The following is a 20,752-nucleotide window of genomic DNA, read 5'->3' on the forward strand; positions in this document are numbered from 1 at the left end:
CATATATTTTTTCTCCTCCTCCTCTCTATTCCACATCTTTAATGTGTATAACACATTTAAACAACATTATCCATACTATAACTATTTTCCTGTATATAAATTCAAGTTGTCTGTCTGAGTTAGAGTCACTAATTTATTTATATCTCGAGCTACAGAGCTAAAAATTAAGATCCGTTAATTTTACCTAAAACTAGACTCACGTATATTCTTACCATAAAATTTTCAGAATTTTTGGTTCATCCAATAAGTACATTTTATTCTTTAAAGTTTCACTATTTCAGTATTTGATAGTTCCGACCTCTCTTCACTACAAATTGATTATCTCATTGTATAGAATTTGAATGATGTCATCGTTTATTTCTCTTGAAAATAGACTCGATAAGGATTTTAAAAATATAAATTATAACTCATAAATATTTTTTTAAAATTTTTAATGATTTTTCCAAGTTAGAACAGGGAATTCCAAAATCATTCTGACCCTGTCTCACCCAAATTCAAATATCTCATAATATAAAATTATTTTGTATACACCGTTTCTTTCATGTGAAAATAGGGTCATTCAGATTTAATTTCATATATTCTTCAACCTATAATTCAATTTCTACCAATTTTTGTGATTTTTTAAATTCACACAACTGTTGTTGTCTAAACTGTTTTGTTGTTGAATGTACTCTTTCATAATTTTTCACTTTTTCTCACTTTTCTTTTTACCGATCAATGTCAATTTCTCATCTTTCTTGATTTATAACAACACATTTAACTTATTTAACATTCAATTATTCAATTTAGTTCGAAAATCACTCTTTGGAAAAATTACATTTTTACCTCTAAACTTTTCATTAATTCCTATTTCATCCCTAGGCTCGAAAAATGAAATTCATGCAATTCAATCCCTTTTTCAAGCCTAAATGAAATTCATATATATCTATAACAGTCCATAGATTTCACAAAAATCAAAATTTTCCTTTGAATTTCACAAGTTTACCATTTAGTCCCTAAATCTCAATTTCACCCAAAATCACTTTGTAAAAGTTGTTTATTTACTAACAACCTTTCATTTTCTACCATAAATTTTCAATTTTCAGCATGTTCATCCATAGCATAATTTCTATACCTTGATAACTTTTCAAATAAATCCTCAAAATAGAGAGAACATGTTATCTCGATCTCAAAAATATAAAAATTATTAAAAACGGGACATGATTACTTACCAATTTATGCCAAGAAAGTCTCTTTTCTCTCTCCTAGGGTTTCCATGTAAATTTTGGGGAAGAAGATGATAGAAAAAGATGATATGTTCATGTAATTAATTATCATCTTTTAATTTCCCTAAATTCCAATTTAGTCCTATTCTTTTTCTCAAATTCCATGGATGATTCATCCATAAAAATCTACCATCTTTTGATTGATAGTCTATTTATCATATAAGGACCTCTAGTTTTGAATTTCATAGCTATTTAACCCTTCTAGCTTCTAGAATTCAATTTCTACATTTTATACAAATAGGTCCTTTCATTAATTAATCACTAAATCGATAAAATTTTCATATCATTATTTTCATGCAACATTCCTATCATAATGCAACCCATGTCAAAATTTTAAAATAAATTTTTCCTCGTCGGATTTGTGGTCCCGAAACCACTGTTCCGACTAAACCCAAAATCAGGCTGTTACAATAAAACTTTATTTTTCCAAGATCTTTCATCTCAAATTCTTTCTTTAAACAATTTATTGTATTTTAAAGCTCTTCAGGAGTTCCAATAATGTTTAGATCATCAACATAAATAACAATTATCACAAAATCTTATCCAAACCTTTTTATAAAGACACATGGACAAACTGGATCATTTTGGTAACCTTTTTTTAACAAGTATTCATTAATACGATTGTACCAATGCTTCTAGATTGTTTTATTCCATATAAACTTTTCTTTAATTTGATCGAGCAATTTTCTCAAGAAATTCTATATCTTTTTGGGATTTTAAATCCTTCAGGGATTTTCATATAAATTTCACTATCAAGTGTACCATATAAATAGGATGTAACAACATCCATTAGATGCATGTCAAGTTTTTTACGTACTGCCAGGCTAATAAGATATCTAAACGTGATTGTATCCACCACAAGAGAATATGTCTCTTCATAATCAATGTCGGGCCTTTGCAAAAATCATTGTGCTACAAGGCGAGTTTTATATCTTACGGCTTCATCAATTTCATTTCGTTTTCACACAAATACCCATTTATATCCTTGTGCTACAAATAACCTTTAGGTGTTTGGACTATAGGTCCAAAAACTTCACGTTTAGAAAGTGAATTCAATTATGCTTGAATTGCATCTTTCCATTCTGGCCAATCTTTTCTATTTTTACATTTCTTAGTAGATTTAGGCTCAAGATCCTCATTTTCTTTTATTATTTCAATAGCAATATTATAAGCAAAATTGTTGTCGGCAACTACATTTTTTTTCGGTTCCATCTTTTTCTCGTATTGACACAACTTATCGATATCTCTTTATTTTCATAATTTTCATTTTCACTTTTAGGTACTTGAATCTCTTCTTGAGTTTTATAATTAGTTATGTCATAGGCCTCTTCAGGAACCCTTGCCTCCACTATATGACCATCTTAAATGTTTGTTCCTTTACTTTTACGAGGATTTTTATCTTTAGAACCAGTCGGTCTTCCACGCTTCATGCATGGATAATTTCTTTTGCATTAACAGTTTGCCCTATTAGGACATCAATTCGTATTGGAGCATTTTCAACTGGTATGTGAGATTTAATGAATCTGACAGTTGATTTGTAAAATGAATTATCTGTTGAACTTCTGGTTCACATTGCTTTGTATGAGGATCTTAGACATTGATAATTCTTTTCAAGTAATTTATTAATCCAGCTTTTTATTCTCTCCCCTTAATGTTGGGAAAACTGACAACTAATGTCATAATTAAATCTCAAATTAATAGCTCAAAAATATTATAAGGAGACTCATATAAATATACATTCTCAATCTCTTATTATGACCCATCTTTGTGCGTTGTGGTGAAACAGTTGGAACATACACCACACATCCAAAAATTGTAAAATGGGAAATATTTGGCTCTTAACCAAAAATCAATTGTAATGGGGAGTATTTATAATTTATTGGCTTGATGCGTACATGTAAATCAATACAATCTCATGTTGAAATAAAAAGTTTTGTTCTCATAAGTAATGATTTAGATATTAGTTGGAGGTATTTGATAAAAAATTCAACTAAATCATTTTATGTGTGAACATAAGCTACAAGACGTTCAACTTTTATCCCAAATGACATATAATAATCATTGAAAACTTGGGATGTAAACTCACCAACATTAGTAATATGAATTGTTTTAATTGCATAATCTGAAATTAATCATTTAAACAAGCAATCTCACAAACGACAGGTTGCGAGTCGATAACGCATGTGATTATTTTGTAGATACATTTACCAAAATCATATAATATCAAAACCATCCACATAGTGGATGAATGGACCCATATTCATTTAAAAAATGTAAGACATTAAATCTCAACTTTAGCTAGTGAGTTTCTAAAAATCAATTTCATTGAGAACAAACAACAAATAAGAATTATTTAAATTAAAGAATCTTCTGGTTCTTTAATGAATGTCCATATAAATTCTCAATTAATTTTCGTATCATAAATAATCTAGGATAGTCTAACTGGTCACGCCAAATAGTAAACGCATTTGTATTAGTAAACTTCTGGTTTACTTTAACATGTGTTTCAATTGTACTAAATTGTAACAAATTGATTATTTTATTATCTTTTTTTTTAATTTGGATCCACATATAAATACTATTGTGACATTTACTACTGGAAATGTCTAAATCAATGTGAAGTCTATAATGCCACCAAGTTAATAAATGAATATAATTTTTAAATAATTATATGCAATATTCGCTTAAGGGAATATGTCAAAAATCTTCAAATATAAGACATTTGGTCTAGTGGTATGATTCTCGCTTAGAGTGCAAGAGGTCCCGAATTCGATTCAAAATATAAATAACCCAATCCTCTTTTGATTCATATGAAATATAACATTTTCCTCATTCAAGATCTCAATATGAGATCCATTACAAATATCTTTTAAAAGTAATGCATTAACCATCACAAACTTTGTGCCGTTTAGATATTGATATATTAGCTCTTTTGGAGCTTTCAACTAATTTTGTACTATCAAATATTAGAATATATTTGTTTATTTCAGAACCAAATAAAGATAAATATTTTTTATCTGTAATGATAAAATTCATTACTACATTATCATATCCTTCCTTAAAGAATATTAATAGAGACAAAATGTTTGGGCATACACCACATATGTGACCAAAATCTTTCATATCACATTGATAACATGAGTTATCTTGACCGTTTGAAAAGTTATATTGAGAACTCACATTGTTCTCTTAGTTATTATTATGTTCCCACTTTTAGTGGCCCCCACTTTTAGTGGTCCATTAGTATATCTTTTATTTTCTTTATGTTTATATTCACTTCGGGGAATACAACAAATCTAGTAGGACGACCTTATAAACATCCCAATAGATATTTTATTTCATAATCACCATCGCAAACATGCGTGAGATTTCAATTCAAAATCTATCTATTCATATTGTCATGATTAGTCTCAAATTATAAAAAAATGATATAATAAATAAAACATAGTAAAATATACTTGAAAATCTTTAACATCATCGTCATCACATTGACTATTATCACGAGCACTATTACAAGTAGTAAAATAATTTTGTTTTCGTAATAACATTTATAATCTAATAGTGAAATTCATTTAATAAATAATCAAAATTTTCGTGTACGATACTTGAAAATTATCTGATACACATTGTACCAAATTTTAATACCACATATATGTTATAAAATCTTATCTTACTCTAATAAAATATTTATAAGTTCAATTTAAAAGATATCATACAATCATTCAATATTAGCAAGTTAATAAGACTAAATAGATCCTATCAAATTTCCTTTTAATCAACAATGGTAGGTTAATAACACTTTCCACCATAACTTTAATAAACATACAAGGGTATTTAACAACAATAATTTAATAATTAAATATTTAAACATCTAAATATTATGCATAATATAACTTAATTTAAAAAAACTTCAAAAAAGAATGATTTACCAAAAAAATAATAGATAAAACATACAATATTAATAGCAAACATATCTAATCAACAATTATGTCTTTTACATAAAAAATTAACCTAGAAAGGCAAAAATTAAATATCATCAGAATGTGAATTTTATAAAAATTAATAGTAGTCATACCTTAATTAAAAAAGAAAATATGGTCGAAATATAACATTTTCTTACCAAATCTATACTTTACCTATACTTGTACAATAAATCAAAGATCGGGAATAAGAACCATAATCCATTCTGAGATTGAATCTTTCAACAATCCTAAAGAAGAAGTTGTAAGGGTAAAAGTTTAAGGTGAAAAAGAATTTCATCTGTGGGATGACTTCGAAAGATTTTGAAAAAAATAAAGAATTATCGTGCTGATAACGTGTTATAAAATAAAGAGAGATGGGGAAAATAAAGAACAAAGAAAATATGAAAGCAATAGAGAATGTACTTTATTAATTAAATGGATGATTTACAATGTTTTATCAGAATCTCTATTTATAGGTATAAGAAGCATAAAAGAAGTAGATATCTAATTCCAATAACTATTATAATTTAAGTACATCAAAACTTTATCTTTATCATGATGGACATCCACTTAACAAGATATTCATAACAAAAATTAAATTTTTTATTTAAAAATCTCAATCTAAAAATATTTTTCGTCAAAATATGTCAAATTTAACATATAATTAAATTGTCCTAATGTGAAAATAAACTTGTTAAGTTAATTAAAACCACCAAAAACAATATTAATTGAACTAAACTTTTTAAATTAAAAATATACATAGATTAAAACTTTAATCCTATAAAAGTAAGAAATTAACAACATATTTTAATCTAGAGACGGAGCCACATTGATAGTTGTAGGGTCAATTAACCCCACTAATCTAGTTTGGCAATGCTTTTGAAAAGTGTTTTTGAAAAGTGACGTGGAAAAGTGCTTTTGAAAAATACTTTTGAAAAGTTTGGTTTAAAATTTGAGTGTTTAGCATTACTCTCAAAAAGTGCTTTTAAGAAATAAAATGTCAATTTTAAACATGTTATTAGCAAGTAACAAATATACATTTAAATAATATTTAAATTAGTTAATATTGTAATATTTTAGTAAAAATATAAAAAATTATTATAACTTGTTGTTAATATTTTAATATATGAAATATAAATTTTAAATATTTTTAAGCAATAAATATTAATTATTTATAAAATTTAATTAAAATATATAAACTATATTTTAAATATTTAAATATAACCATTAAATATTTGTAATTAGTATTTTAAATTAATAATTTTAACACATTTGTAATTAAGCACTAAAAGGAAAAAAGTGAACGTACTATGTTATTGGAGGGGTGAAAAAGTAATTAAGCACTAAAAGTGCTTTTGGGAGAGAAAAAACTAAAAATTTTAGCTTTTACTTTTCAGAAGTGCTAAAAAGCTAAAAAATTCAACCAAAAGTAGTTTGTTTAGCACAACTTATCTTTCAAAAGTGCTTTTAGAGCCAGAAGTGTTTTTTTAAGCATTGTAGAACAAGCCCTAAGAAAAAGTCCTGAGATGATGCGAGTAGCCCTGAAGCAAGACTCTGCTAAAATTAGTTACCAGTTCTCACAGACCTTTACTTTTGTTTGACTTCTTTTTAATTACCAAAAGTTATATATAATTGGTGTATTAATTCTAAAAATATTTAATTTCATAAAAATTTGAAAATATTTTTTATATAAAAATAAATTAATTTCTATCCACCTACTATCTTTTATTTTCTACTAAAACTCATAAAATTTCTTATTCTCTCACAAACACTCTCTAGAATTTTTACACAATTTATATTCAATCTTTCGATACATTCAAGTGGGTCTTTCAAATTTGGTGACAACTATTTTTTTTCTTTTCAATCTTTATTGATTAATGTCTAGAAAATTTGTGGCTTTTTCTTGTGATAGATTAGGATTTTTATGTAAGATTTAATTTTTTATTTATTGAATGATTTTGAGATATTGATTTTGTATGAGACTCCTACCATCATGAATTAGGTAATAATTTTTAAAGGTTAATTAATACAAATCCTTGAAAAAATTAGGATCGATTGTATCTATAATCTTGACTTTCTTGAATATCGATTAAAAATTTAGCATTTTTTATTTAAAAAGTATTGTTACTAGTGAGATTATTGTGAAACTTATATTTGAAAATTTGATATATTGCATTATCATGATCCCAAACGCGCTTAGTGATTTTCATTTTTGCGGAAGGAAGCTACTGTTGTATATTAGCTTTGTAAAACATTTATGTGTTTAAGGCTTAAGTTTATATTTAACAACAATGAAAAAAAACACATTTTAAAAGAAAATCTACTAGTGAAATAGAGAAAGAACAACAAAAATAAATATTATACATTAATTAATAAAATTTTTATAAACATTTTAAAGTCCATAACCCAAAATTTCAAACTCCATCCAGTTTTAACCTAAACATTTTGAAGAAGAATACATAAATCTTGATTCACAACAGTTATATATAGAACTTTCCCCTTTATCATAATTGATACTTTTTTTTTTTAAACTTTATTATTCACATATATGCTTTGATTATGATTCTTATTTCATTTTATCCCGCTCTTAGTTATGTTATGCAATGCATTAATAATATATAGGACCAATATGAAACATTCTGAGCTTTCTTGTAACCGAGTTTGACATAAAAAAGAAAATTTGGTCTAATCACGAACCATGTGTTGATTTAAATTATGTTTATTCATTACGTACAATTTATTTAAGGCTAATGAAAATTTTTACATGTAAAATAGGATAGTCAACGTAAAAAGTTTTCTAGTTAACATAAAATTATCCCCTTATTCCCGTAAAATCTCTTACCAGTTTTTGTTTCGTAAGACATTTTTCGAAATTGATAAGGCTCTGTTCATTGTAAAACCCCCATACCCGACCCGAACATCGGGTCAAAGCACCATGATGTTATATTCTCTACTAACATTTTCGCTTATCAAATATTTTTTTATAAACTTTCATAAATTTTCAATTTAGTCCATTTTGTCATAAAAGTAAATATTCACTAATTAATCACATTAAATCAGTTTTCTTTCTTGTTACACTTTAATCACATAATTTATCTCAATATCTTGTTTCACATATCAAATTTCTATGTATTTCACTTCTATTATTTTATCCACATATTTTTTCAAGTTTAACAATTTAGTCTTTGTCATCATAAAAATTTCATATTTTTTTCACGATTTCACGTTTACAATACTTTATGCATATTTCATCATCTCATAACACATTCATTAAACTTTTATCATAATTTCCTTATTCACATATTAAATTTGTAACACCCTAAAATATAGGGGGTTAGATGAAATAAATAAGTGAGAAATAAGTCTTAGGCTTGATGGTTAAGTAGTTTCTACATCCCTTAGAAGTCTTAAGTTCAAACCACTCTCCCATATTTTCTCTCTTTTTATTTTTAGCATTCAACCTAGGATGAAAATCACATTAAAATAAATTACCCTAGGATTTTGATTCCTTTTCTATTTCAACTTGAATTCTCCCTCTTTTCTCTTTAAATTCTTCTTTTCTTTTCTCCCCCTTTTCTTTTCATCAAATTGATCATTCCATTGCTAAAATTAGTTTTGCTCTCGATATCAAATCAATCCTCGATAAATCGATTCTCTACCGATTGTTTAATTCATCGTTGATAGCCTTTGTAATTTCATCAAGTTCGATAAGTGCATCTCGATCTAAAGTTCAGGACCCCAAATTTTGTAGAATTTGTATTCAATATTGATCTTTCAAATCAATTAGTCTGTAACACCCCATATCGGGCCTGGACACCAGGCCGAATACTGAGATGCCACACTACCGTCTCTTGTCATATACAACAAGTAAAAGTTCATTCTAAAAGAAACATCTTTCATAATATCATCCGTATAGGTTTTAAGTCCATTATACTTGTTAGTTATCAATGTTACATGCTAACCATACATCAAATAGTCTTATAATATTAATTAAGCATGCATAAGGTCCATTTAACAAAATCTCAAAACTGTCACGTAGGTTTCGATACTTACACTAGGGTATCGATATTTTCTTTGAGCGGTATCGATACCACATGGAAAAATGATACCAAACTTGCATTCTATTTCTCGATTAAAAACCCAAAGTCTCAAAATTTATCGATACCTGTCATGAAATATCGGTATTTTAACCCCGAGTATCAATACTCGAGCAAAGGTATCGATACCAAATCTCTATTCTGACTTCCTACACGTTTCAAAACATAGAGGTATCGATTTTAAAACCCGATTACTGATGCCTCTTCCCAGACCTCAAAAATGTAGCATATATGAGCAATTAATCCATTCCAATTTAGTTCCTAAACATCTTACATCAATTAATTCAACAAATAATCATTTAACGACCTAATTAGTAGTTCTGTAACATCCCCACTTTAAAAGAAAGAAAAAAGAGAAGAAGAATATTTATGGTAGAAGTCCTTGAATAAATTATCTATAAATAAATAGTAGTATAAGAAATTGTGATAGTTTTTAGAGAAAATCGTCAGACATGAAAATACAAAGGATTATTAGTAGGAGTATGTGGTTAAGTTAAAAATTCAGTATCGAGTTTAAGGATTAAATTGAATAAGTTAGAAAATTATAGAGACTTAAGTGCAATTATCCTATAAAAGTATAGAGACTTAAGTGCAATTATCCTATTTTATTTTGATAGAAAGGACTTAATGGCAATTTTACCATTACTTGAAAAAAATCAAAAATTTCATGATGGTTTTAAACGATATTATCATTAAATAATTATTATTTAACATTTTATTTAAAATAATAGTAATTTATTAAATATTAATATATATATATATAAAGAGAGAGAAAGATAAGTTCTTTTTCATCTTTCTCACGAAAGTTTGGAAAAAAAACCCTTTCATCGTTTTCCTTTAATTTCAAGCTTAAGGTATTGTTTTTTCTTCAAATTTATTTTATAGATTTTGAATGTTTGAAGCTTGCTTACATATATATACCAATATTTTTTTATTTTATCAAGTATTTTGGAAGTTTTCATTAAAGGACATTGATGGAAGCTTAGAAAACTTAAATGAAATAGATATATTTTTGGATAGGAAATTATTAGAAGATCAATTCTAACTTGTTAGAAGTGTGAAAAAGAAACAAAAATAGATGAAAAGTTTATTTGATAAATTTGGCCATGTTAAAGGGGAAGTAGAGAACATTGGTCACTTTGTGCAATATTGGTGCTAAGTGATAGCTTGTGAAGCAGTGAGTACTTTGGTGAAGAAAGAATTGAAAACGGATAATCGAGTTGAAAGATATGCGAATTTCGGACTAGAAAACTTAAGTTGTCAATATGAATAATTATGCATATTTAAGTTTGTTTTTACTAGTTTTAGTTTTAGAATGAATAAATGATGTTGTTTCATATTGAATTGCTCCTATTGTAGCTAAAAACGAAGCGAACATCTTGAAGGAGAAAGGCGAAGAAAAGGAGTAAAGCGATTAAAACTTCGACTTGTGCTAATATCTTATTTTCATTACATAAAGCTTTAGAATATTTAATTTAATATGACAAGTTATATTTATTTTATTTTATTTTTGTGAGTTTTGAATGAGCTTGAATAATTTAGTTAATATTTATAAAATTATGTTTCGAGATGAATACTATGTTTTTCATAAGATTAAATTAGCAAATTCATGGTTATGATTTGAATTTGAGTATTATGATTTTAGATGATTGAGCAAGAAAATATTTAATATGTTTCAAATTTGAAGCCTATTTTATATTAGGCGATATGTAATTTGAATATGAAACAGAATTGAAATAAGAATTATATGAAATAGAATTGAAATGGATCATGAAATTTGGTTTTTACCCCGTTTCACTAAGTTAGACTAAATCATATATAGTTAGCATGCCATAGAGTCTTTATGTTAGAGAATTTAGATCTCCCCAATTCCTAGAGGGTCGAGGGAGAAAAGGTCAAGTCGATCAGTTGTTATTGTTGTTAGCCCCAATTCCCAGAGGGTCGTGGGCAGTCCCAATTCCTAGAGGGTCGTGGACTACTCTGATAGCCATCGTTGCCGAACAACTCGGGGTGGCGGATTCATGTACTGGTTATGAGTCTAAACTTTAGTACGGGGTCTAAATTGAAAGAAAAGCAAAAACAAAACTTGAATTTATTTGAATTTTCATATTGTGCAAATTAAATTAATTACACGATTTTGAATTTAATTAAAAATCTTATTTTCTTTTTTCGATTTGTCAATATCAATATATTAAAGTTTGTTAATACTAGAATTTTCTTTTTTTTTGTGATGTTTTTAATGATATTTTTAATCATGTTTTAGTTTATTTCTATCAATTAATTTGTGTCAAATACTTATGTAATGATTTATATGATATTAGCACCACTGAGCATAAAAATTGCTCACTGTACGGTTTGTCTATTTTTCCGTGCACAGGTAGTTAGATTTGTTAGATCGTTCCAGCAGCATCCGAAGAACCGAAGTTCAGCTCAAACAATGTTTGTGAAGAGTTTACTTTATAGTTGATGTAAATGACATGTACGTAGGCTTATATATATAATATTATGTCGTAAACTGAATTTAAATATTTTCATTATGTTTTCTTAGCTAGGTTTTTATAACTAATGTTTTGGTAAAATAGTAAAGTGTAGAAATCTAGTTTATTGATATGTTTTGAGAAATCATAGTACTGAGAATTGATTTGGGAGATAATTTGAATGTGGATATTTTGTGAAAATCTAAATTATTTTGCAAGGGGTCTTACGTAAAATAGATAAATTGCATATGTCACAATAACATTGCATAATGGTCACATGTCATATAAACACACATCATAATACACACACATTCATAATTTAAGATAATTTGACACTTTAGCTATAAAACATAAAAGTGAGCTCTATCATCACTCATTGGATACCTGGATCTCCAACACACCAAACATAGACTAGAGTCAAACATGTCCCAAAAGTGAAGCATAAAGCTAACACTCTCCTTATTTCCCCTCGCATGTCCCGTTAAATGGAGCTTAACTCACATTCCCTTATCCCTCCAACATGTCCCAAGGCCTCAACGCCCAAAATCATTGTACATATGGGTGAGTACTCACAATCCTCTGGCATGCCAACTATATCCAACGATTTCAAGATCACAAGGCCAAAATATCTGAAACAAACACATGTCACTTATTGATTATTCGTGCACTATCACTGCATATTTGCATTTTTAGCAAAACACTGTCACTAATATTTAACATATACATAACATGTACACATTTGCACTTTCACAACGATTATCATAACCATATATCACATGTTATAGCATCTCATCTCAATTCACATATTCACGTTCACATAAGCACATTGCTCACATGATAGCATACATATGAGAAAGCTTACACTCAGAATTTAGAGTAGGGGTTTACGCTACTACTAAATTCCCAAATAATGTATTGAATTATGTCCACAAGTAATTATTCTAAAAACTCACCAATTACAATTTCGTCGAAAAGTCGAAAGCTCAAACTAGCTTTTCCTTGCCTTTATCTCTACTCGTAGATGGTTCTATCGAAACCGAAACTTTAACACAACAAATTCACACAACAATACATCCAAAAATCAGTCAATGACTCATTACAAGCATTCAAAACATAAGCCTAAACTAAGTTCTCATGTAACCGAAACTTATAGCACAACAAACTTTAAAACTCAAATATCTCGGTCTATACTCAATCTTTTATCCTAAAACCAACTCTGTTCATCTTATAATTCACCTACAATTAATTCTCAACCTTTAAAATACAATAAAATACACAATTCATAGTATCGACTTTTTCAACATGTTTTATGGCTATTTTCTGAAAATTCATTAAAACTCAAGAATTCTTTAACGAAACTTTAAAGTAAGTTAAAAAACCTTCTAATCATGTTAAAACAAGTTGAAAAACACTTTGAAACCATGTTTTTATGCAAAATCCCAAAATCCACCATTAATGACTCAATTTTCAGCTTTTATTTAAAACTTGCAATTTAATGGCTAAAAACTTGGTTTTAAAGACTAAATAACATTTCAAACTAATAAAGATGAAGCGTTACCTTAGTTGATGAAAAATTGAGTGTTTGGTCGAAAACTCGAAAAACCCGAAAGCTTGACAATTGAGGAAACTACGGTGATTTTGGGTGTTTTACTTGGTCTTTTATATAGGTTTAAGGTTCAAGGGTGATGGAAATCAAAGAGGATTAGGAATTTGAGTTTAAAATTGATTGAAATAGCAAGAGAGAGTCAAGGGGCGGTAACACTAGTTTTAGGAAGAGTTAACATGAAAAAATGTAGGTGAGAAGGAAGAAATAGGTTGGTTTTTAAATTATGGTCTAATTTCTACTTAAAAAATCATAATTTTGAATCTTTTACAAATCAATCCTTTTTCCAAAATTAAAGATATTTAAAACTCATTTTCAGAAATTGATTTAATTTTCTAAAAACCATAATTGAAAACATTACTGATATGCCATGTCACAGAATTCTGAACACTCTAAGGCTAAAATTTCTAAAATACCCGTAAAACTCCTAGGCCCTGTTTTGAGGAGTGACATAGTTGATCTTTCACGATCCTTGATGAATCTTTCATTAATATCATTGAATCTTGATCAATCTTAGAAAACAAACCTTAACCCGTGTACGAAAGTCATTTGAAGGACCCATTACAGGTGCATCAGACCAGATTTGAATTGGAGAGGCATCACTCGAAATCTCGCTGAAAGGTGTGTGTTCTTTTACAAGTGAATTGGGGCAAAACTGTGCCTAAGATAGGCCTCACGGCCTAGCCCCATCGCCATGTGTCCCCTATTTTTCAAAATTTTCAAATTTTATAGATTTTCTCTTTTTTATTGTACAATTTTACCCCTATTTTGCAGATTTTACAATTTTGCCCCTTTTTTCTAGATTTTATAATTTTACCCCTTTTTTCAGATTTTACAATTTTACTCATATTTTCTAGATCTTACAGTTTTGCCCTTATTTTCCAAATTTTATAGTTTTACCCCTATTTTTTAGATTTTATAGTTTTACCTAGAATTATATGATTTGTTTAGATAGGTCCCTGAATGGTTCCCAAACTATTTTTAGTGTTTAATTTATTCAATTAAGCCCTTGATAATTGAACAATGCTAGAATCCATAATCTAAATTACTGAAATAATATTATATTTTTATATATTTGCATGAATTGTGAATAAATATGTTAAAAGTATTTGTATTTGTGATTGTTGTAGATGTTGATGATGTAACTACTGCAAATGCTCATGAAGAAATAAACGATTACCATGGATGCGAAGCTAATGTTTCTTTGGATGAGATTGATTTCTCAACTACACAACCATAACCATCTAGAAACCAAGATGATTCAACATTTTCAAAGAAGAAAAAAAAAAGATTTTTGATGCAAGTGAACAAATTTCTTCTACTTCATATATTGACGCTGCCACGTTATTAGGGGAAAACACACAGACTGTTGGCCTTGAAATAAGTAGGAGCATTGCCTCCGAAGTGCTAATTCAACAAAAGTCAGAAATGATCATTCAAGAAAGTGCTCTAGAATTTTATCTAACCTTATGTGAAGTAGAATGATTAACTGAGGATGAGCGCTATCGTGCATTGAGTAAAATTCCAAACCATCCAATGCAAATGCTCATTTTCTTTAGTCTAGCTACCTTTTTCTATACGATTAGAATGGGTGAGAAGATTTCTTTCTGACATTAAAAATCATGGTTGTGTTGGTTATGTTTTGATAACTTTGGAAGGTACAATGACATGATAGAATGCCATAGCATATTATTATAATAAGTTATATATTATTTTTATAATATTATATATTATGATTTTTATGAATTCATATTTTAATAATAATTATATTAAGAATGTTATTAAATTACATATTATTTTATTAAATTGTTTTTAATAATAATTATGATAAAATTATTTATTATTAAAATATATTTAATAATAATCTTATTAAAATTTAATAATAATAACAATAATCATCTACCTAAAAAAATTCTACTAAGGGTAATTTGGTCATTTAAGCCTTTTTTTCTTATGCTATTACAATATATATTTCATTCAACCAAACAAAAGAATGCTATTATAGCTCTATTCCATCCCATTTAACCAAATAATTGAATTACTGATTGCAACTCTATTCCATTATAGCCCTATTCCATTCTAGTGAACCAAACGTGTCTTAAAAAAAAACATGTTTTCATTGTTTTATAAAAAATGTTTTGGAAAAATGAAAAAAAAATTAAAAATGAGGGATTTTTTTAAGTTTCATTTTATGCATCAAATTTACCCTAATTCAAATCCTATACAACTTTCATTTTTATTTTTATTTTTATTACATTTAAACTTTTTTTTTAATTTTCACCGTCTTTAAAAACACAATTCAATATTTTGGTAAATACATACCAAATGTGTTTTCACTATTTTCATTATTGAGAATAAATTTCTATTTTCATTTACCAAACGTGTTTCTCAATTTTCAAAAAAAAAAATTAGAAAATGAAAATAGAGAATGTTCTCCAAAAATAATTTTTCTTTCCATAGAGGTATGCTTGATAGGATAGGAAAGATGAAAAAATTGACATTTTCTTTTCATTCATTGTTTGGTAGAGTTGAAAATAAGAGGAAAGAAAATAAAACTTTTGAAAATACATAATTTTGAACTAACATACACCCATCTCTCATTTTCTCTTCTCTTATCATGCCAATTTATAAGGATTGGTTTTTATGCATTAGAATGGAAAATGGTCATCTTTTCTATTTTCTTTCCTCTCACTTTATTTTTCCTACCAAGCACAATCAAAATTTATTTTATTTCCACATTTTCACTCCCTTCTTCCAGCCTTTCACATTTCCACTCAACTAAGCAAACCCATAATGTATATCATAACTATACATGAATTTTGATTCAATGTACAATGTCATACATGAATTTTAATTTTGTGCAGTTTTGTACATGAAATTTTAATTTGACTTAAATTTCATAAATTACTAATAATATTATCAAATTAACACCATTTTATGTTGATATGTTGCATAAACTATGGAGTGTGCCTCACATTTTGGATGAAACAGAGCTGACGTCATGACAAGGAAGAACCGACATCCCGACGAGAAGAATCGTCACGTCCCGATGACACAAAGAAGGATGTCCCGACGTGGCAATGTGTTCCCTACTAAATCAGGTTTCTTCTCCTAGTTAAACTCAACTATTTTTTCCCAATCGAACTCTAATAACTTTAAGATATTTTAATTAGATTAGTCACAAATTTTAGCCTATAAATAAGGCTTTTAACAATTCTAGAGAGTTTAATTCAACAACATAATTAAGAGAGAGTTTTGTGGAAATTTCGGGTTCGGGTTTGTTTGTTAATTCATCTTGTACTCCTTTTTCGATTTTTGTCGTTTTAGTAAAGTTTTCTTTGCTCGTGGTTTTTTATCCTCTTTGGAGGGGTTTTTCCATGTAAATATTTGTTTTTGATTTTTTCTCTTTCTTTCTTGTTCGTTGCATAATTCTGGTTTAACCCAACATAAACAAACAATTATATTAATCTTATATGAAAATAGATATATGTATTCATTTCTTTAAATGTTTACAAATGAATCCAAGTCAAAATTCCATAGATAGATATATGTGAACCACGATTCAAATTAAATTCATATATTAAATCAACATTTATATATAAATTTCATAACTGTCCCTTAAATTTAAATTCTAAACTTGTTAGAGATTACCTATCAAATTTCGAGTAATGTTCCAGGCAACTTTCTTAGCTCTACAACCTACACTTGTAAATGAATAGGAAAAGAAATGACGGTAATAATGTCCAGTGATATCTTGGCACAAAACTGATTGCCAAAATGGCTGTAAATAGACGAAAAGAAGCCTACTTACTCTAATATAATTTAATTTAAGAAACAACAAAGATGCGGCTAAAAGTTTTACTCACAACTATAAGAATACTGATCGCTGGACTATCCAGCAAAACAAAAGGAAATTCATGGTTGTTGGGATATTCATATTTTGGACACATGTAGGGTGGGTTGAAAATGACGGGCATTGTTTATACCAATACAGAGGATGATATACTCGAAGCAGCTAAAATCTAATTAAGATTGACATATATATACATGTTGCCTTGCCACCTAAGTTTTTTCACCAATCAAGAATGATAATTTTTTTGTCATTTATTACGTTATATTTCCTGATTTGGGTGAAAAGCTCAACATCATTCTCTCAACTGGATCGGTAATTTTTGAAATGAATATATATGCAACACAATGCTTGCGAATATATATGCCAATGATTAGGCCACCTACAAGTTTGTTTTTATGTAGTAATTCTTAACTTCTCGAGAAGTCATCCATCCTAATACTACTCTCGTCCACACACGATTAACTGTGGAGATCTGATGAAATCTAGTGCGTTAGTGCTGGTATGATAATACATTTTCCTTAATAAATAACTTAATTTGCTTTTGTATTTTTCTTAAAAGGAATGATTTCATTCGGGATTATTCTACTTCGTGCGTGAGATTCATTTGCTTAGGATTTACCGCCTGGAATATTAATAGTCTTTACAGGTTGGAACAACGACGCTTTTATCATTACCTTTTTGTTCACATATTACGTTCAACATATATAAATTATACGACCCAAGTTTTTTTATTTTTCAAGGATATTCCAACAGAAAGTCCAGAAGGGAGCATAACAAGTTCAATCTCATGGCAAAGAGGAGCATTTCATGTTTCCTTGTTGTTTTGGTGTCACTACTTGCGGTAGCTTTGGCAGAGGCGACAACAGAACCGCCGGCTGTCTACATCTTCGGGGACTCAATCCTTGATGTTGGGACTAATAACTACATACCTGAATGCCTCGCAAAGGCAGATTTCTATTTCAACGGCATTGATTTCCCTTACTCGGAGCCAACGGGGAGGTTCAGCAATGGTCTTAACACTGCTGATGAAATAGGTACAATAATATCCAACATTTGTTTAATTCATGTGATTGGAGTTGGTTTCCATTTCCTTTATGCTAATTATTGATGACATGGTTTTGTTTAGTGAGGCTGTTGGGTCTGCGGAGGAGTCCACCACCGTTTCTCCAGCTTGTCAATGATCCGTTGACTTTCAGGAAGAATATACTAAAGGGCGCCAACTTTGCCTCTGGAGGATCCGGCATTTTGAATAGTACTGGACAGTATCAATACGTGAGCATTTTGTCAAAATTCCAAATTAATATTTTTGCCTACAATTAATTCCCCTTTAAACACTAATTATAATTTTGCTTATATAGAGTGAGAAAATCCCATATTGTTGCCTCTTTAAACCCTGATTATATATAAATGAAGTTCACGGAGTGGGGTGTTTTCTTGTGTAAAACAAACAATAAGCCGTTGGGAGAAGTAGTAGTAGACTTTAAACATTTAATTTGACATGATTGATTGAACATGATTATAAGATTAAATAACAATGAAAAATCATATTATACTTAGTAATAATAATATAAACTGAAATTGAAGTAGAGAGATTGAATCTCAAATTCAATGTGTAATAGAGTAGTAAAAACAAAATTAGACGGCAATCGGTAGTCCACTTCTCATAATGCCATGATTTTGCATCCTAGAATGCTAGAACCTCAAGCCAATTACCAAGGAATCTCCATCTCTTACCCAATTTTTAAAGATTTATTTATTTTTCTTGTGAAATTCTCTGAATGAGGGAAAATAAATCTGAAGGTTTACATTATGACCTGCAGATAAGGGTCATATCCATGGGGGATCAGATCCAACAATTCTCAACCGTTCGATCAAATATCACAAATATGACGGCCAGTGATGCAGCAACCGATGCCATTCTTTCCAAAGCATTCTTTCTTATCAGCGTTGGCAGCAATGACATCTTCGAGTACCTGCTTAACATCACCAGACCACCAATGACCATACCGGAGTTCAATGCCACCCTCGTATCCACATATGAATACCATTTAAAGGTTTGTCACGTACCATTTGACCCTTCTTTAGTTTCACTTAATGTGCCTTAAATCATTACTTACTATTAGCATCTATTGTTGATTCACCTTCAAGACTCTATACGAGCTTGGCGCCCGAAGGTTAGGTATCTTAACCGTTCCACCGATCGGGTGCACACCAATTGCTCGAGCTAGAGCCAATGGTAACTGTTCCGAACCAGCTCAGCGGTTTGCGCAAGCATTCTATACAGAGGCAGTGGCCTTACTAGAAAAGCTTAGCTCCCAAGTCCCAGATTTAAGGTATTCGCTGGCCAATACGTATTTGATGACCACCGGTATGATGGAAAATATGTTCGCCTTCGGTAAGCATTTCCCGTTTCAATTATAAATTGTAACCATTAAATGATCGTTACTATACCACAGGCTACAAGTCCAAGCTCTTTGTGATTCAGGTTTAAGGGATATTACATCGGCTTGCTGTGGAAATGGAACGTACGCATGCAATCAAACGGCTAGTTTTTGTTCTAACCGTGACGAATACTTGTTTTGGGACCAGTTTCATCCGACACAGCGAGTTTCGGAGTTGGCAGCCTTAACACTATTCGGTGGATCAGAATCGTTTGTGGCTCCCATGAATTTCAGTCAGTTGTTGGGGGTTAACATTTAGGAACCATCCCCCGCAAGCACACAGTCTCGCATCTTAATATTGTTTTTTAACACATGAAAGAGTGAATTTGGGAGGTTCATTCGACCGCTCCAATCCAAACATGCGATTCAAATAGCTATTGGGTCGACCTGTTTGTCCTTACACTTCACGTTCTCAACCTACTCAACTTAAATAAGATCATATATGTAATTTGCAATAATCAAGTGGACTACCATTTTTAACGAGATGCGAGACAAGTATTTTCTATACTATTATAATTCACCTATTTTGTTGTTTTCTGTCGTACAATATTAGTTAACATGGCATTGGCAATGACGCCACTCGGAGCTTTTAATCAAGTTCAACGACTCCATTCATTTGAATTCTTTTTTATTACTTCAATGGGGGAAAATCAATTAGTGCATTGTACATATCAAAATTAACCTTTTTCCCACTTTCCCCATGATTCTAACGTTGCTTTGATTTAAAGTTTTAGTAGTTAATATTAGTGTTCAAATAGATTTTTCAATAATAATATAAAATTTAATTTATTATAACTCATTATTAATATTTTGATATATCAAATATAAATTTTTTGAATATCTTTAAACAATTACTATTAATTATTTGTAAAATTCAATTTGAATCTATAAACTATATTTTAAATATTAAAATATTATAATTACAAATTTAAATATATAATTTATATATTTAAAATAAATTTCAATAGAAATATACTTTTATATCTAATATAAATATTACATAAAATACATTGAATTAAAAATCTCATTTGAGTCGATTGAGTCTTAGTTCGTT

At 29.0% G+C, this 20,752-nt stretch overlaps 1 protein-coding gene across 1 annotated transcript; it reads left to right on the forward strand.

The window, feature by feature from the left end:
• Positions 1–18,014: 18,014 nt before the first annotated feature.
• LOC107911323 (GDSL esterase/lipase At5g33370) lies at positions 18,015–20,178 on the forward strand. The gene is made up of 5 exons (XM_016839184.2): positions 18,015–18,291; positions 18,384–18,529; positions 19,078–19,311; positions 19,406–19,652; positions 19,743–20,178. Exons 1-5 carry the CDS (start codon positions 18,045–18,047, stop codon positions 19,955–19,957), a joined length of 1,089 nt encoding a protein of 362 aa, XP_016694673.2. The 5' UTR covers positions 18,015–18,044; the 3' UTR covers positions 19,958–20,178.
• Positions 20,179–20,752: the final 574 nt, after the last annotated feature.

The sequence above is a fragment of the Gossypium hirsutum genome, chromosome D11, assembly GCF_007990345.1.
Source record: "Gossypium hirsutum isolate 1008001.06 chromosome D11, Gossypium_hirsutum_v2.1, whole genome shotgun sequence".
NCBI classification, from domain to species: Eukaryota; Viridiplantae; Streptophyta; class Magnoliopsida; order Malvales; family Malvaceae; genus Gossypium; species Gossypium hirsutum.

Coding starts and splice junctions, on each gene's coding strand:
- LOC107911323 (XM_016839184.2), top strand. CDS start 18,045: ATGGCAAAGAGGAGCATTTCATGTTTCCTTGTTGTTTTGGTGTCACTA. Junction 18,292..18,383: donor TAACACTGCTGATGAAATAG/GTACAATAATAT, acceptor GGTTTTGTTTAG/TGAGGCTGTTGGGTCTGCGG. Junction 18,530..19,077: donor GTACTGGACAGTATCAATAC/GTGAGCATTTTG, acceptor TATGACCTGCAG/ATAAGGGTCATATCCATGGG.